This window comes from Aquarana catesbeiana, linkage group LG08 (assembly GCF_042186555.1).
Source record: "Aquarana catesbeiana isolate 2022-GZ linkage group LG08, ASM4218655v1, whole genome shotgun sequence".
NCBI lineage: Eukaryota > Metazoa > Chordata > Amphibia > Anura > Ranidae > Aquarana > Aquarana catesbeiana.
The window spans coordinates 302,762,794-302,779,688 of NC_133331.1; the positions used below are offsets into that span (position 1 = coordinate 302,762,794).

Sequence of the window (16,895 nt, forward strand, 5' to 3'; positions counted from 1 at the left end):
GACCATTCCTGTTGTCCTCTTCCTAATATACTACAGGCAGGCGGTTGATTCAGTTAGCTGCAGTATATTCATTACTGTATCCTGTGTAGCTAGATCTCACTGCAGACCGTTGCTGTTGTTCTGTTCCTAATATAGTACAGGCAGGCAGTTGATTCAGTTAGCTGCAGTATATTCAGTACTGTATCCTGCGCAGCTAGATCTCACTGCAGACCATTCCTGTTGTTCTGTTCCTAATATACTACAGGCAGGCAGTTGATTCAGTTAGCTGCAGTATATTCAGTATACTGTATCCAGTTTAGCTAGTTCTCACTGCAGACCATTCTTGTTGTTCTGTTCCTAATATACTACAGGCAGGCAGTTGATTCAGTTAGCTGCAGTATATTCAGTATACTGTATCCAGTTTAGCTAGTTCTCACTGCAGACCATTCTTGTTGTTCTGTTCCTAATATACTACAGGCAGGCAGTTGATTCAGTTAGCTGCAGTATATTCAGTATATATATATATATATATATATATATATATATATATATATACATCCCAGCTTTGTGCAGCTACATCTCACTGCAGGCCATTCCTGGTGTACCTATTCAAATACATTACAAATACATCAAATACAGTATGTCTGGAAGGCCAACAAGCCGAGGCAGATGCTCACAGGCCACTAAAAGAGGGCAAGCAGGCTCTGTGTCTACAGCCAACAATGCTGGTCATGGACACGGTGCATCCTCAACACGTGGCCATGGGGCACGCTGGTCCTTTTTTTCGGCCGCTGGCCGTGTTAAGCCACAACATGCAGAAGAGTTGGTAGAGTGGATGACCAAGCTGTCCTCATCCTCTGTCACCCAGGCTCAGAGTACTTTGGCTGCCAATGTAGCTGCCAAAGCGGCCTATTCTATCGGCTCCTGGTCATCAGTTAGTCCTTCCCTAACCCCACCATCATGCACGGAGGAGTCCCTCAAACTGTTCGACCACAGTGTTGGGTACATGCTGCAGGAGGATGCACAGCATTTGGAAGGCTCCGATGATGGTTCCCAGCTTGAGGAAGGCAGTAACGTGAGCCCAGAGAGAGTGGGTGCCCAAAAAAGACAAGAAACTGGCAGTCAGGTTCCCCCAGCTGCAGCATACTGCCAGGTTTGCTTCAGTGATGAGGAGGAAGGGGATGATGAGGTCACTGACTCTACGTGGGTGCCTGATAGGAGACAGGAGGAGGAGGAGGCACATATCCAATGAGGCAGGATGCCCTCCAGGGGCCAGCTTAAGGGCAGCCAACCAACTGCATGACACCGCAGAGCTCCGCATGTGCAGGGTGCTGCTGACTCTGCACAGTTTTCCAAAAGTTCTTTTGTGTGGGCCTTTTTTGAGACGTGTGCAGCAGATCACATCATTGCTGTTTGCAACATATGTCTGAAGTGTATCAAGCGTGGCCAAAACAGCAGCCGCTTGGGCACCACATGCTTGACCAGACATATGTCGAACTCCCATGCAGTCCGATGGCAAGCGTACTTAAAAGACGCACACCAAAGAACAAGGCGGACCTCTCCTTGCTCCTCATTAGCTGGGATCTCCAACCCCACTATACCTTCAGTTCTCTCAGAAACCTTCACTGAGAGGAATGAAGGTGTAGAATTAGGTGTGTCAAGTACTTACGGGCAATCTACTATTGCTACACCAACGTCCGATTGTAGCAAGCAAATTTCCCTACCCCAGTTTCTAAACCGGTGAAAGAAATTCGGTCCCAGCCATCCACATGCCCAGTGGCTGAATGCTAGCTTGGCTAAGTTGCTAGCACTTCAACTGCTGCCTTTTCAGCTGGTAGACTCTGCCCCCTTTCGTGAATTTGTGGAATGTGCGGTACCTCAGTGGCAGGTTCCCAAATGACACTTTTTTAATGGAAGGCAATTCCGGCTCTACCAGTATGTGGAAGGCAATGTCTTGGCCTCGCTGGACAGGGCGGTCAGTGGTGCATATTACCACTGACTCATGGTCCAGCAGGCATGGACAGGGATGTTACCTATCTTTCACGGCGCACTGGGTGACTCTGCTGGCAGCTGGAAAGGATGCAGGACAGGGTGCAGTATTGTTGGAGCTTGTTCTGCCACCACGCCTCCAAAATGCTACTAGTGGAGATTCTGACACACCTCTCTCCTACACCCCCTCCTCTTCTTCTTCCTCCATGGCCTCTTCCTCTATAGGTTTGTCCTCGGAACCAGTGGTGCTCCGTAGGCATTCAAGGGGCTATGCAAGCACTCAGGCAAAAAGATGCTATGCAGTGCTTGAGCTGGTGTGCTTAGGGTACAGGAGCCACATTGGGGCAGAGATTCTGTCAGCTCTGCAGGGGCAGGCTCAGAGGTGGTTGACGCCATGCCAGTTTCAGCTAGGAATGGTGGTTTGTGACAATAGCACCCACCTCCTCTCTGCCCTCCGACAGGGATACTTGACCCATGTGCCCTGTTTGGCTCACGTACTTAATTTGGTGGTGCAGCGGTTCTTGTGCAGGTACCCGGGCTTACAGGATCTCCTGAGGCAGGCCAGGAAAGTCTGTGTGCATTTCCGCCGGTCATACAATGCCAGTGCTCAGCTGGCTGACCTCCAAAAGGAATACAACCTGCCCAAGAACTGCCTAATCTGTGACATGCCCACCAGATGGAACTCAAGATTGGCCATGCTGCAGCGGCTGCACATGCAGCAGACGGCCATCAATGAGTACCTGTGTGACTATGGCACCAGGACAGGGTCAGGGGAGCTTGGCTTTTTTACGTCATGCCAGTGGTTCATGATCAAGGATGCATGCACTGTCCTGTCACCATTTGTGGAGGCCACGAGGATGGTGAGCAGTGACAGTACATGCATCAGTGATACTGTCCCTCTTGTCTACCTGTTGGAGCACACACTGTGTGGAATAATGGACAGGGCACTTGAGGCAGAACAGAGGGAGGAAGAGGAGGACTTCCTTACCTCTCAAGGCCCCCTTTTTCCAGACAGTGTTCCTGCAGGCCCGCCGATCACACAGGAAGAGGAGGAGGAGGATTGTGTCAGCATGGAGGTGGAGCCTGGCACTCAGCAGCAGTCTTCAGGGGATCGTTTACAGTCCCCAGAAACCCATGGACTTGTACGTGGCTGCGGATCATGTCATCCTTAGTGACCCAGAGGACGCCGGACCGAATGCCTCAGCAAACCTACGCTGCACGGCCTCCCTGATCCTGAAAAGCCTGCGAAAGGACCCTCGGATTCGTGATATCAAGGAGAGGGATCATTGCTGGCTGGGAACCCTCCGTGATCCACGTTACAAGGGTAAGGTTGCGGAACTTATCCAGCCATCGCAGAGGGAGCAGAGGATGAAACATCTTTGGGAGGCCTTTCAGAAAGGTTTGTGCAACGTGTTTCCAGAGCCTGGGCGGTTACAAATTCCTGGTCCTGGACAATGTGTTGGTGAGGCTTCGGTCAGTCACAGAAGGAGCGGTGGAGAAGGTGGCCGTCTGACAGATGCGTTCAGACAATTTTTTAGTCCACAGCCCAAAGGTCTGATCGGTTCCAGCAACCATCGCCATCGTCTGATTTACATGGTGCAGGAATACCTTGGGGCAAGATCCGACTTGGAGACCTTTCCAACCGAAAATCCTCTGGGTTACTGGGTCTTGGGGATGGATCACTGGCCAGAGCTTGCACAGTATGCAATTGAGCTACTGGCCTGTCCTGCATCCAGTGTTCTTTCGGAACGCACATTCAGTGCTGCTGGAGGCTTTGTAACCGATCACAGAGTGCGCCTGTCCACCGACTCAGTTGATCGGCTCACCTTCATAAAAATGAATCAGTCTTGAATCACCAGCTACCAAGCACCTGATATTGATGTAACCGAATAATTTTTTATGAATGTGAGATCCCTTCAAGACTGCCTATGCTGATGCTATCCTATTCCTCCTCAATGTTCATGTTGATAGCTTGTAAGAACATTTTTGGTTCTGGGCACCACCATCAGTGGCTAAGGCCCAATTTTTTTGCCCCTGTTTAACAGGGCAGTGTAATTACAATTTTTGCTGTAATATTTTGCAGCAGGGCTTGTTCTTGTGCTCAACTAGAGTGTCTGTGAGGGGTTTCAGTGTTGTGGCACCAGCACCAGTGCTTAAAGCCCAATTTTTCTGCCCCTGTTCAACAGGGGCGTGTAATTACAATTTTTGCTGTAATATTTTGCAACAGGGCTTGTTCCTGCGCTCAACTAGAGTATTTTTGAAGGGTTTCAGTGTTGTGGCACCAGCACCAGTGCCTAAAGCCCAATTTTTCTGCCCCTGTTCAACAGGGGCGTGTAATTACAATTTTTGCTGTAATATTTTGCAACAGGGCTTGTTCCTGCGCTCAACTAGAGTATTTTTGAAGGGTTGCAGTGCTGTGGCACCAGCACCAGTGCCTAAGGCCCAATTTTTCTGCCCCTGTTCAACAGGGGCATGTAATTACAATTTTTGCCGTAATATTTTTGCAGCAGGGCTTGTTCCTGCGCTCAACTAGATTATCTGTGAGGGGTTGCAGTGTTGTGGCACCAGCACCAGTGCCTAAGGCCCAATTTTTCTGCCCCTGTTCAACAGGGGCATGTAATTACAATTTTTCATCTAATATTTCACAGCAGGGCCCGTTCCTGCGCCCACCAAGAGTAACTGTGAGGGCTTACAGTGTTGTGGCAACACCACCACACCACCACCAAAGGCCCAATTTTTCTGACCCTGTTCAACAGGGGCATGTAATTACATTTCTTGATATAACATTTCTCAGCATGGCCCGACAGAAAGTGAGTTGAAATCTTCTGAACAGGGGAACAGACAGCAAAACAAATGTTACAGGGGGTGACAACCCTTCCCTATGTTTTCCAAAAAGCTTAAAAATAGATTTTTTGGCAGCAGCTACACTAACAAAATGTACCAGTTCCAAATTACAAACAGATTCAACTTAAGAACAAACCTACAGTCCCTGTTTTTCTTGGGACCGCCTGTATACTGCTGTTTAGAGTATATAAGGCCTGGGAGCCCCACGCCTTTTTTTTTTTTAATTCGGGTGCAGGGTTCCCCTTAATATCCATACAAGACCCAAAGGGCCTGGTAATGGGCTGGGGGGTTACCCATGCCGTTTTTCTCAATAATTTTCATCCATATTGCCGGGACCCAACACTACATTACAGCCGCAAGCAGTTTTAAGTGACTTTTATTCCTTTAGAAATGTAATTTTGTGCAGGGACTATTCTAAACATGGGAAACACGCACCACTTTACAGGCATACTATAGACACCCCCAGGTACGATATTTAAAGGAATATTTCACTTTTATTTTTTCACTTTAAGCATCATTAAAATCACTGCTCCCGAAAAAACGTCCGTTTTTAGAACTTTTTTTGCATTGATACATGTCCCCTGGGGCAGGACCCGGGTCCCCAAACCCTTTTTAGGACAATAACTTGCATATTAGCCTTTAAATTTGCACTTTTGATTTTTCACGTTCGAGTCCCATAGACTTTAACGGTGTTCGAAAGTTTGCGCAAACTTTTGGTCCGTTCGCATGTTCTGGATGCGAACCGAACCGGGGGGGTGTTCGGCTCATCCCTACTCTCCAGGCTGCGGTCATCCCTGCTTGTGCACCTTTTTCTTCCACACTTTTCCCTTCCACATAATTTTCTATTAATGTGCTTTGATACAGCACTTTGGGAACATCCAACTTCTTTTGCAATTACCTTTTGAGGCTTTCCCTCCTTATAGAGGGTGTCAATGATGGTTTTCTGCAACTGTCAGGTCAGCAGTATTTCCCATGATTGTGATTCCTACTGAACCAGACTGAGAGACCATTTAAAGGCTCAGGAACCCTTTGCAGGTGTTATGGCTTAATTAGCTGATTAGAGTGGGACACTTTGAGCCTAGAATATTGTACCTTTTCACAATATTCTAATTTTCTGAGATTGTGGATTTGGGGTTTTCATGAGCTGTAAGCCATAATCATCCTTATTATGACAAATCATGGCTTGAACTATCTTGCTTTGCATGTAATGAGTCTATCTCATATATTAGTTTCACCTTTTAAGTTGCATTAGTGAAATAAATGGACTTTTGTATGATATTCTAATTTTTCGAGTATCCCCTGTATATATTGTCGTGGAACTTCCACTATACACTGCGCGTAATCCATGTCTCCTAATAAAGCGCCCTTTCAGCCTTTTGGTATAATGCATGTGTACAACCCTGTTTCTCATATTTTTTATTATTATTAATATTATTATTAAACAGGATTTATATAGCGCCAACAGTTTGCGCAGCAATTTACAACATGAGGGCAGACAGTACACTTACAATACAAATCAATACAGGAGGAATCAGAGTAAACAGACATGACCACCATCCTCACATCCTTAGCTCCACAGGCAGACTTGCCGATAATGGGAGGAATCTTTATTTATATAACAATAGAGCTTGTTAGCCTCACAATCGGCCAATCAAGCACAGGCATTCCTTCAAACAGGAGGAGTTATCCAAATCTGAACCAATGAACAATGACCAAGGGAGTCTATGGGCGTGTCTGGGCAGGGGCAGTTTGTATGATTTCCTGCCCCCTTTACCTGTAAGCCATGCTCTCCAGTAAGACAAAGGAAGCAGCATGGCTGGCCTTGAAATCATGGATGCTGTCCCCGACCATAACGCACTCAAAGACTGCCGTTTTCACCATTGGCGTGAATCCTTATTCTGCATTGTTCAGAGAACAATGCATACCCGGATTATACCACCATTCCTGAGGATGGGAGATTATCTGCAGGAACACGCTATAGCCTCCCTATGTGTTGATCAAACACACAGTCATGAGCGTACATCCCCCATAACCGATAATGTCTTTGCAGAGTGAATACATCCCCCCAGACGATTGTCTGTGCATTGCACAGGGGCCCTTCACTGGCGGCCATATCCCCACTCTGCAAACACTTCTCTGCATCCTCAAGAAACTTTCCACTACCAAAACGGGTCTCAACCAGCGTCAGTCTGCCCCAGTCCACTGCAGGAGTACTAATCTAACTCAATCTATCTCCGCCCACACACTACACATGGCTGCTATGTAACATAGCGTGGGGCGTGGACTTAGTCCCTCTGAGCCATGATTGGCCAAAGGCACCCTGCCTTTGGCAAATTATGGCTCTCGCAGCAGAGCATGCTGTGATTGGCCAAAGCATGCAGGTCAGATGCAAGCTTTGGCCAATCATCAGACGTCAATGCACTGCGATCTCGCAGTACATTATGTGGCGTTCCACAGCACTCGAATTTGCTACAAACACCCCATAATAGCAAAAAATACTGATTTTAACTTAAAATCAACAAATGTCAGAAAAGGCTGAGGCATGAAGGAGGGTTAAAGACCAGAAAATCTGTCCATCCAGAGCCTCTAATTTATAGACCAGATACATCCTAAATATAGAGCCATTTATCCAACTGTCCACCCAGAGCCTCCGGTTTATAGACCAGATACATCCTAAATATAGAGCCATTTATCCAACTGTCCACCCATAGCCTCTGGTTTATAGACCAGATACATCCTAAATATAGAACCATTTATCTAATTGTTCATCCACAGCCTCTGAATTATAAACCAGATACATTTTGAATATTGAGCTATTTGTCCAACTATGCATCTGGAGTTGCTGGATTGTAAAACAGATACATAATAAATATAGAGATGGCGATCTTTTCCTATTACATCGAGTGGAACACGGAGACAGGAAGAGTGTGATTGTACAGACATAGGAAGTGAAAACACATCTGGAGAGGAATTGATGTCAGGTGCAGACAGGAAGTGATAGATGCACAGAAAGTGGTGTAAGTAAGGAACAGGAAGTGATGTATGGGTCTAAAAAGGACGTCCTGGGAGAGGGGTGAGTTGTGAGGAAGTAAAAAGAAAACATTGTTGGAACTGGCAGCAGAGGAAGTAATAATATTAATTTATTTAGAAGGACACTAGGATCTCTACAAGGACATCACGATGGAGAATCAGCCGCCCCTCACATCACTGGGTAAGAGGAGACTTTATTGTAAAGGAGAGAGCAGTACAGAGGATCCACCTAGATCCCCCATCATCTGATAAACACATAGAAACAATATATTCAGTCACTGTGTGTGTGTTTCCTACAGATGGATCCAGTAATGGGAACCCACCAGGGAGATGTCCCCGTCCTCTGTATTCCCGGGATTCTACACAGGAAGATCACACCATCCCCCACCATCATCAGGTAGGTGGGACTGAGCAATTAGAACTCAGATATGTTGTAGAATTCTACTCTTTGAGATAAAAATCTTCTATTTCATCTCTTGTTTCCTTTTATAAATTTGTTTTATCATATTTGGGGTTTAGGGTGAACAACTGAAAGGCATCAAAGTTGAGGTTAAAGTAGAAAAAGAAGAGAAGTCCGGGGATCAGCAGTCTATGGTAGAGGGTGATCTTTTTTATTCCCGGGATTCCATACAGGAGGATCACACCATCCCTCACCATCATCAGGTAGGTGGGGCTGGGCATCTAGACCTAAATATATATTCTAAGCCATGAGATGATGTTCTTCTGTGTAGTCTCTTGTTTTACTTTGCCAGCTGAAGTGCAGCCTTTGTTACCCACACCCCCCCATCCCTGTTTCTAGCTACTTTGAGCGCCCTACATTTTCCACCCCCATTTTTATTTTTTAATATACATTCCTTTCCTCTGTGGGTCTTAAAGTGGATGTAAACCCAATTTTTTTTTTTTTTATGGCATAATGTAGAGTATACGATTTCCTATCATTTGAGCCCAGTCTTGCCACACAGAGTTAATCCAGCTCTGAGCAATCCTCTTTTATTGTTAAGTGAGATAAATCTTGACAAACAGAGAAAAACTTTGTCAAATCCTCCCCCTTGCTGTGAGTGACAGGTGATTTACATATCTTGTGCACTAGCCTAAGAAATGCATTATTTTTTAATTCCCATCCCTACTCCTTTCTTCAGCAGCTCTGCAAGGATTGGCTGTTCCACACCTCAGCATAATTTTTTGGCATGCTGAAGTCATGTGGTTACTTTCCTGTCTTTTCACTGGATGTTAGAGATCATAGCAGAAGTTCAGTGTAAGAAATACATAGGAGAAAATGCATATTGACAAGGGGAGTGCAGAGGTGGGCGGGGAGTCTACTGATATCATGACTCCACCCACCGAGCTCTAGACAACAGACTCACCCACAGAATATGCAGTTTTTCGGGTCTCATAACAGACAGAAGGGAGACATTTGACAGGTAAAGATACATGCAGGAGACATGTGTATCCTTATAGATAACCCCTATGGCAGTAGTTTAGAAAGGATGACATTGGGTTTACATCTACTTTATGCCCAGACACATCGTGGGTCCTCTTCATCCTTGTGTTCTTCCAACGGCGGGTACATACTAAATGATGTGTCCTTTGTGTCTGCCTTGAGTTGACTTTAATAGATGTTTTCTATTATTTTTGGTGTAGGGTGAAGAATGGATTAATATAAAATCTGAGGTTAAAGAAGAAGAAGTAGAGATGTATGTGGGGGGTGATCAGCCATTCACAGAGGAGGTTGGGATGATTATGAAAAGTGAACAGGAGGACATTTTTCTACCTTTTGACACAGGTAGGTAACAGACATTGTGGAAAAAACAGGTCAAAGTCTCATTTTACTTCTAAGTATAAGGATTGTAGTAAAATTTGTAAAAAATTTTAGATAATTATCAGATCTTCACATCATCCTATAGGCAGGTTCTAAAAGGTTAAATATGTGCTTGTCTACAAAAGAGTGAAGGTGTGGTGTGGTAAGAGTTAACACTTGGTGCTGTGATGTTCCTTCCCCTGCATGTGTCACTTCCTGATTCTGAACTGGATCAGACCTCGTGGTCTGTTCCTGTATGGGAGGTGATCAGTGAGGAAACTGTAAAGAGCTGAACTGAACTTTGTGGTGGAGTTTCCCCTTAGTTATGAACAACGCCGCACAGCCAAATCCGGTACATTTTTAATAGAGAGAGAGTGGAAATGCAATTGTGATTCTGTATATTGCTCAAATGTACTTATATGGAACCTGGACAGAACGGTAAATATAACTTTATTCACTAAAGCAGTGGTTCTCAACCTCAGTACTCAAGTTCCCCCAACGGGCCATGTTTTCAGGTTTTCCTTTACTTTGCACAGCTGCTTTAAATCAATATCAATGACATGGTATTGATAAGAGCTATTTTATCTAAGAGAAGTTCCCAAAACATGGCCCGTTGAGGGTACTTGAGGACTGAGGTTGAGAACCATTGCACTAAAGAACCTATTGTTTAAGAGTGACCATCTGTGTTACTTTGGAAGAGAAGGGACTTTACAGTGTATTGGGGAGAACTAGGAAATAGAATGTACAATTCGGGTGGGCATCCTCAGGGGGTCTGCACTTATAATCGATCAGAGCAGAACCCCTCTGTCAGGAGAGCAGCCGATCGTCTCTCCTCTACTCACGTCTGTCAGTGCAAGTGGAGGAAAAGCCGATAAACGGCTCTTCCTGTTTACGCTGTGATTGGACACAGCTGATCACATGGTAAAGAGCCTACGTCAGAGGCTATTTACCTAGTTCGGAGATGCAATGTGTCAGACTGACACACCAGACCAACGATCACCGTGCTGCCTGCCCCCGCGGCTTATCCTGCTAGACGTCATATGAAGCCTAGTCAGGATAACTAAACCACTTTCCAGTTGTCATTCTGCTATATGACGGGCAAGAAGTGGTTAATAAACCATTGCACTAACAGCTTAGGTTGTCTCCACACTGATGGAGGAGGGATGGAGCCACCCTAAGACACCAGCATTGTAATTCTTGGAGGAAGGTTTTTTTCCCCATATTTTCATGGTACAGTTGTACCCAGTTCCATGCCAAAGCTCTGTGAATGTGTTGACTGTTAGACCAATGTGACTTTTTTATTTTTTTCTTGCTGGCTCAGGTTGGAGTCCATATATGATTTGCAAACTCTTCATAATTTAAAATCCAGCCAATCCAAAGTAGTAAGAAACTACTACTGTGTTTTAGCTAATGAAGCCTTAGTCATAGCTATTTATTATTATAGAATTAGCAGATCATATATGGACTCGGTGTGAAGACTTTTCTGATTTATTTTGGAGGTAGGACAGGAGCCCAGCTGTGAGATCAGCATTTCCACTTATTCCACCGACGGGGAGGAGGAACTAAAACTCCAGTTATTTGTCATCTACTGAGATTTATTATATTTTTTTTAATTCTTTCCAACAGATGGATGTGATGTCAGGAATTCCTCGGAGAGACATCTTCTATTATCTGCTGATTGTAAGTCAGAAGATAATGTCATCACACAGGATCCTCCAGGAGGAAATCCAAATACACAAAATATACATTACAGACCTTCCTGTCCGGAGACATCAATGGATCCCTCTGATCAGAGGGAATCTTCTCATCAATCACATACTATGATTGCAAATATCCATGTAAGATCTCACACTGCAGTTCGATCAACAGGTCTTTCTAATCCCGAGGAATCTTCCTTACACCACCGAGGTAGAAATCCATTCTCATGTTCAGAGTGCGGGAAATGTTTCACTCAGAATGGAAAACTTATTCAGCACCAGAGAGTTCACACAGGAGAACGTCCTTATTCATGTTCAGAGTGCGGGAAATTTTTCTCTCGGAAAGACAATCTTTATAGACACCAGAAACTTCACACGGGTGAGCGTCCTTATTCATGTACAGAGTGCAGGAAATCCTTCAGTGAAAAAGATTATCTTGTTAGACACCAGAGAATTCACATGGATGAGCGTCCCTATCCGTGTTCAGAGTGCGGGAAATCTTTCATTGAGAAAAGAGACCTTGTTACTCATCAAAGAATTCACACAGGTGAGCGTCCTTATTCATGTTCAAAGTGCGGGAAATCATTTACTCAGAAAGGAGTCCTTGTTAAACATCAGACAATTCACACAGGTGAGCGTCCCTATTCATGTTCAGAGTGCGGGAAATCTTTCATTCAGAAAAGAAACCTTGTTACTCATCAAAGAGTTCACACAGGTGAGCGTCCTTATTCATGTTCAAAGTGCGGAAAATTATTTACTCAGAAAGGAGTCCTTGTTAAACATCAGAGAATTCACACAGGTGAACGTCCTTATTCGTGTTCAGAGTGCGGGAAATCATTTACGCAGAAAGGAGTCCTTGTTACACATCAGAGAATTCACATAGGTGAGCATCCTTATTCATGTTCAGACTGCGGGAAATCTTTTGCTGATAAAAGATACCTCGTTGAACATCAGAGAATTTACACAGGTGAACGTCCTTATTGCTGTTCAAAGTGCGGGAAATGTTACACTCAGAAAGGACATCTTGTTACACATCAGAGAATTCACATAGGCGAGCGCCCTTATTTGTGTTCAGAGTGCGGGAAATCTTTCACTAGGAAAGGAAACCTTTTGCAACACCACAGAATTCATATGAGTGAGCTTCCTTATTTATGTTGTAGATCAGGGATCTCCAAACTTCGGCCCTCCAGCTGTTGCAGAACTACACATCCCATGAGGCATTGTAATACTCTGACATTCACAGACATGACTAGGCATGGTGGGAATTGTAGTACCTGAACATCTGGAGGGTCATAGTATGAAGAGCTTTGTTGTAGATGAGTCAGCCTGGTGCAGGTTTAGGAGCGGGTTAATAGTAGAGGGTGGGTACTTGTTTATTAAGCAGCTGGTCAGAGAGGCTGGTGGATGTCTGTTCAATATTGAGTTGGCCCACCCTTTGCAGCTATAACAGCTTCAACTCTTCTCAGAAGGCTGTCCACAAGATTTAGGAGTGTGTCTATGGGAATGTTTGACCACTCTTCTAGAAGCATATTTGTGAGGTCAGGCACTGATGTTGGAGAGAAGGCTTGGCTCACAGTGGCCGCTCTAATTCATCCCAAAGGTGTTCCATGGGGTTGAGGTGCAGGCCAGTCAAATTTCTCAACCCCAAACTCGCTCATCCATGTCTTTATGGACCTTGCTTTGTGCACTGGTGGGCAGTCATGTTGGAACAAGAAGGGGCCATCCCCAAACTGTTCCCACAAAGTTGGGAGCATGAAATTGTCCAAAATGCTGATGTCTTTAAGAGTTAAGAGTGGTATGCTGATGTCTTTAAGAGTTTCCTTCACTGGAACTAAGGGGCCAAGCCCAACCCCTGAAAAACAACCAAACACCATAATCCCCCCTCCACCAAATGATTTGGACCAGTGAACAAAGCAAGGTCCATAAAGACATGGATGAGTGAGTTTGGGGTGGAGGAACTTGACTGGCCTGCACAGAGTCCTGACCTCCTGGAATAGGTGCTCCAAACTGCGGCCTGAGGGACAAATGTGGCCCTTTGCAAGCCTTTCTCCAGCTCTTGGAGGACTATTCCTCCCACTGACACCAACAATGGGGCACTATTTCTTCCACCAATACCAATCATGGGATTCTATTCCTCCTACTAATAGGGGCACTACTCCTCCTCCTATTGACCACCAACCATGAGGCCATATTTATTCTCACTGATGCCAGACCTGGGACATTTTCTGCTCCTGCCGGCCACAATCCAGCCCCCTAAAGTCTGTAGGACAATAAAACTTGCCCTTTGTTTGAAATGTTTGGAGACCCCCTGCATTAGATGATACAGCTGCACACAGGCAGGCTTAGCCCTGTTAAAGCACCATCCTTGAACTCACCTCGCCCTCAAAGCAACAGTCACTCCCAGCCTGGCTAGTATTTCTGCCTTTAGCAATTTATAATCCCATGCTGACTCTGAGACCAAATCACAATTCGCCAGTTCAGGATCTGCAGTCAGGAAAGGGGCCAGTACATCCACCCATTCTTTCTCAGGCAGACCTTCCCTTTGTCAGGGCTGGGCTTCTAGAAACTCTCTTCTCAGTGCTTAAAGCTGCTAAGCTGTCCGTTAATTACTAGCCACTCATTGTTTCCACAGTGGCTCACTTGGTTACCATTACCTGCCTCATCAGTCCAGCCTACTGCCAGCCCCTTTTGACAATTTAAACTGCCTTGTTCATATCTTTCATGCCTTTGCCCTTAGTCAACATATCCTGAGTGTCTCTGCTAAGTTCCTTTTAAAGACTTTGCCCAGCTGACGTCAATTCTGGTTCTTGATCCTGATCTGTGGCTTCCGACTATGCTGATCTCTGGCTTCCTGATTACCGAATCATCTGATTACCGGTTTCGGCTTCTGAACCCTGGCTTATGTTTTGACTATGTTCCTGATCTGTACTATTTGTTTCTATTACATTAAAGGTGTAATTTTTTTTTACTACATTTTCTGTCTCAGTCTGATTCATGGTTCCTGACACCCTTAATGCAATCCACTCAGACATTGCCAGAGAAGCTTCAACCTTATCTGTGGCTGTCATCTTTTGCATAGTCCACTGCACTGCTTTCCTTGGGTCAACTCTTTACACTGGAGCCATTTCCCACCCTCCCAGCCTGATGGGTCACTGCCTTCTGTAAACCCACTGTCTGTTCAACCTGTAAGCAGTTTGTCTCAAGAGCAGCGACTGTCTGTGCTAGGATGTAAAGAGGAGGTACTAATGCTCAAACCACAAGGGGTAAAAAATGTATAAGCCTATCAGAGTAGCTGCCAACATAAAGGTGTTCGCACACTAGACATAAATGATAAAAATAGCAGGTAATGTGGCACTTACTAATAACCAGTGAATAATAAACAACTAAATAACTTGCTTCTCAAAGGGCATGTGCTAAAAAATAAAAAAAAATAAAGGTAACCTGCAAAATAACAATCAAAAGTGCTAATGCTAATCAAATCATAAGTACATTGATTAACATAAATATCATACCGATGCAGAAAATTCTGATAAATATTGCATCCGTGACAAATTTATGCAACAAATAAACCTAAACAGTTTATGTAATAAAGAATAACATAAACATGTCTGCAAAAAAACTTGAAAAGTTCAATGTGCAAAATAACCGTGCAATATCGACGTGCAAATAGCAATCAAAAAGTGCAAATAGTCATTAAACAATGTCTTTAGACAGCAAAGTGAACAAATCCCATAAGCGTGAAAAAAAAGTCCACACGAATAATAGATCCACACTGTGTAATTCGAATCATCAATGGTAAAATGCAAATGAAGGTATCCAGATGAGTGTCCATCATTCGATGTGCGCCACACTATTTCCTCAGCCTCTCACATCATGTAGCAAGACAATAAGCCTCTCTGTAGATTCACACACTGGTCGATCGATTCCCAAACCATTCCTTAGCTTAGTCGCACTCACAGGGCAATAGGCTCATTTACATGCAGGAAAAGAGAGGGCTTCCATAGTGTATCATTTCACATAAATTAATTTTATTAGACATAGTAACTTACATTCCAAGTTAAAAACAAACAGCGCAGTGTATTCGAGGACTTCCGGTCTTGGCCGCGACCAAGAGTGACGTCACTCGGCTCTCCCTGATGCGTTGTGTCACTGTTCACGTGACTTTTACCCTTTGAAAAAGTCACGTGAACAGTGACGCAAATACTGTTCTGTAACTGGGTAAGTTGTAAATTGATACCCAACATGCCATGCTTCAAAATTGTGCCCGCTCATGGAATGGCGACAAACTTTGACACTTAAAAATGTCCATAGGCGACATTTAAAAATTTCTACAGGTTACCAGTTTTGAGTTACAGAGGAGGTCTTTTGCGAGAATTATTGTTCTCACTCTAATAATCGTGGCGATACCACAGAGGAGGTCTTTTGCGAGAATTATTGCTCTCACTAGAATGATCGTGGCGATACCTCACATGTGTGGTTTGAACACAGTTTACATATGTGGGCACGACTTACGTATACGCTCGCTTCTGCGCATAAGCACGGTGGGAAGGGGAGCTTTAAAAAAAAATTCTTATTTATTTTACTTTTTATTTTTACATGGTCCCTTTAAAAAAAAAAAATGTGGATCACATTTACACTTAAAAATATAGCCATGGCCCCGACCCCTAAAGGCCTAATGGTGACTTCCAGAGTCAGGGAGAGCTGACATCCTTCTGTGTGGAGTGGGTTAGAGTAGGGTAGGTGTGATGCAAGATGATGTTATGGATGCCAGACACTTTTTAAATGCAAAGAGATTTATTGTCTCTGAACAAGAACTGTGGAAGAGGGTTAGGGCCAGGACACCCTTAAGTAGCTGCAATGATAATTAGCAGACTCTGAGACTTCTATAGGTAGACAGCTATACAGGTGAAGGCCTCCAGCCGGACACCACTTCTGTATAGGTAGGACCACTGTCTCCTATGGCAACAAATCTTATAACAGTTATTAACAGTAGTTGTATTCAACTATTAACAATGCAGAATCGTTCTCCTCTTACTCCACAGTCTCTCACTGTAGGTCTTCACTCACTGAGCTCCCAGTCTCTCACTAGACCTCCAGATCCAATCACCACTGGATCTCCTGAGCTCTTCCACCTCTAATCCGCTGTATCTTCCTCAAGCATCACCCCCGCTTCCTTGCTGGGTCCCTGGCTTGGCACTCACCGATACTCCTCAACCATCACCCCTGCTGACCTGCGAGGTCCCTGGCTTGGCACACACTGATGAAAAGACTGCTCTGGTACTGGCTCCAGCTTACTCACGGTGGTCCCCGGTAACAAGGTAGATGGCACCTTTGTGGCGACAGCTTCCCCTTTTTCCTCTGACTACAACTGGTTCCCAGTCTGGCTGAAACTTTACTCTCGGTTAAACTCCAATCCTGCAGTCCCATCCCTGCATTGCTTTTCCTGCTCCTGGCTAGGCCCTCAGGTAGCCTAGCAGCCAGATGTCCCCGGAATAGGCCTCAGGCTTCCGGCCTAGCAGCCCGGGGCAACATAACACACGTCCACCCAGACAGCAGTC

At 44.8% G+C, this 16,895-nt stretch overlaps 1 protein-coding gene across 1 annotated transcript; it reads left to right on the plus strand.

Moving 5' to 3' along the window:
* The first annotated feature begins 7,798 nt into the window (after positions 1–7,798).
* Positions 7,799–14,310, plus strand: LOC141105034 (uncharacterized). The gene is made up of 6 exons (XM_073594828.1): positions 7,799–7,885; positions 7,961–8,023; positions 8,142–8,239; positions 8,362–8,505; positions 9,484–9,625; positions 11,267–14,310. The coding sequence occupies exons 2-6, from the start codon at positions 7,993–7,995 to the stop codon at positions 12,613–12,615; spliced, it is 1,764 nt and encodes a 587-aa protein (XP_073450929.1). The 5' UTR covers positions 7,799–7,885; positions 7,961–7,992; the 3' UTR covers positions 12,616–14,310.
* The last annotated feature ends 2,585 nt before the right edge of the window (positions 14,311–16,895 follow it).

Coding starts and splice junctions, on each gene's coding strand:
- LOC141105034 (XM_073594828.1), top strand. CDS start 7,993: ATGGAGAATCAGCCGCCCCTCACATCACTGG. Junction 8,024..8,141: donor GCCGCCCCTCACATCACTGG/GTAAGAGGAGAC, acceptor TGTTTCCTACAG/ATGGATCCAGTAATGGGAAC. Junction 8,240..8,361: donor CCATCCCCCACCATCATCAG/GTAGGTGGGACT, acceptor TTTGGGGTTTAG/GGTGAACAACTGAAAGGCAT.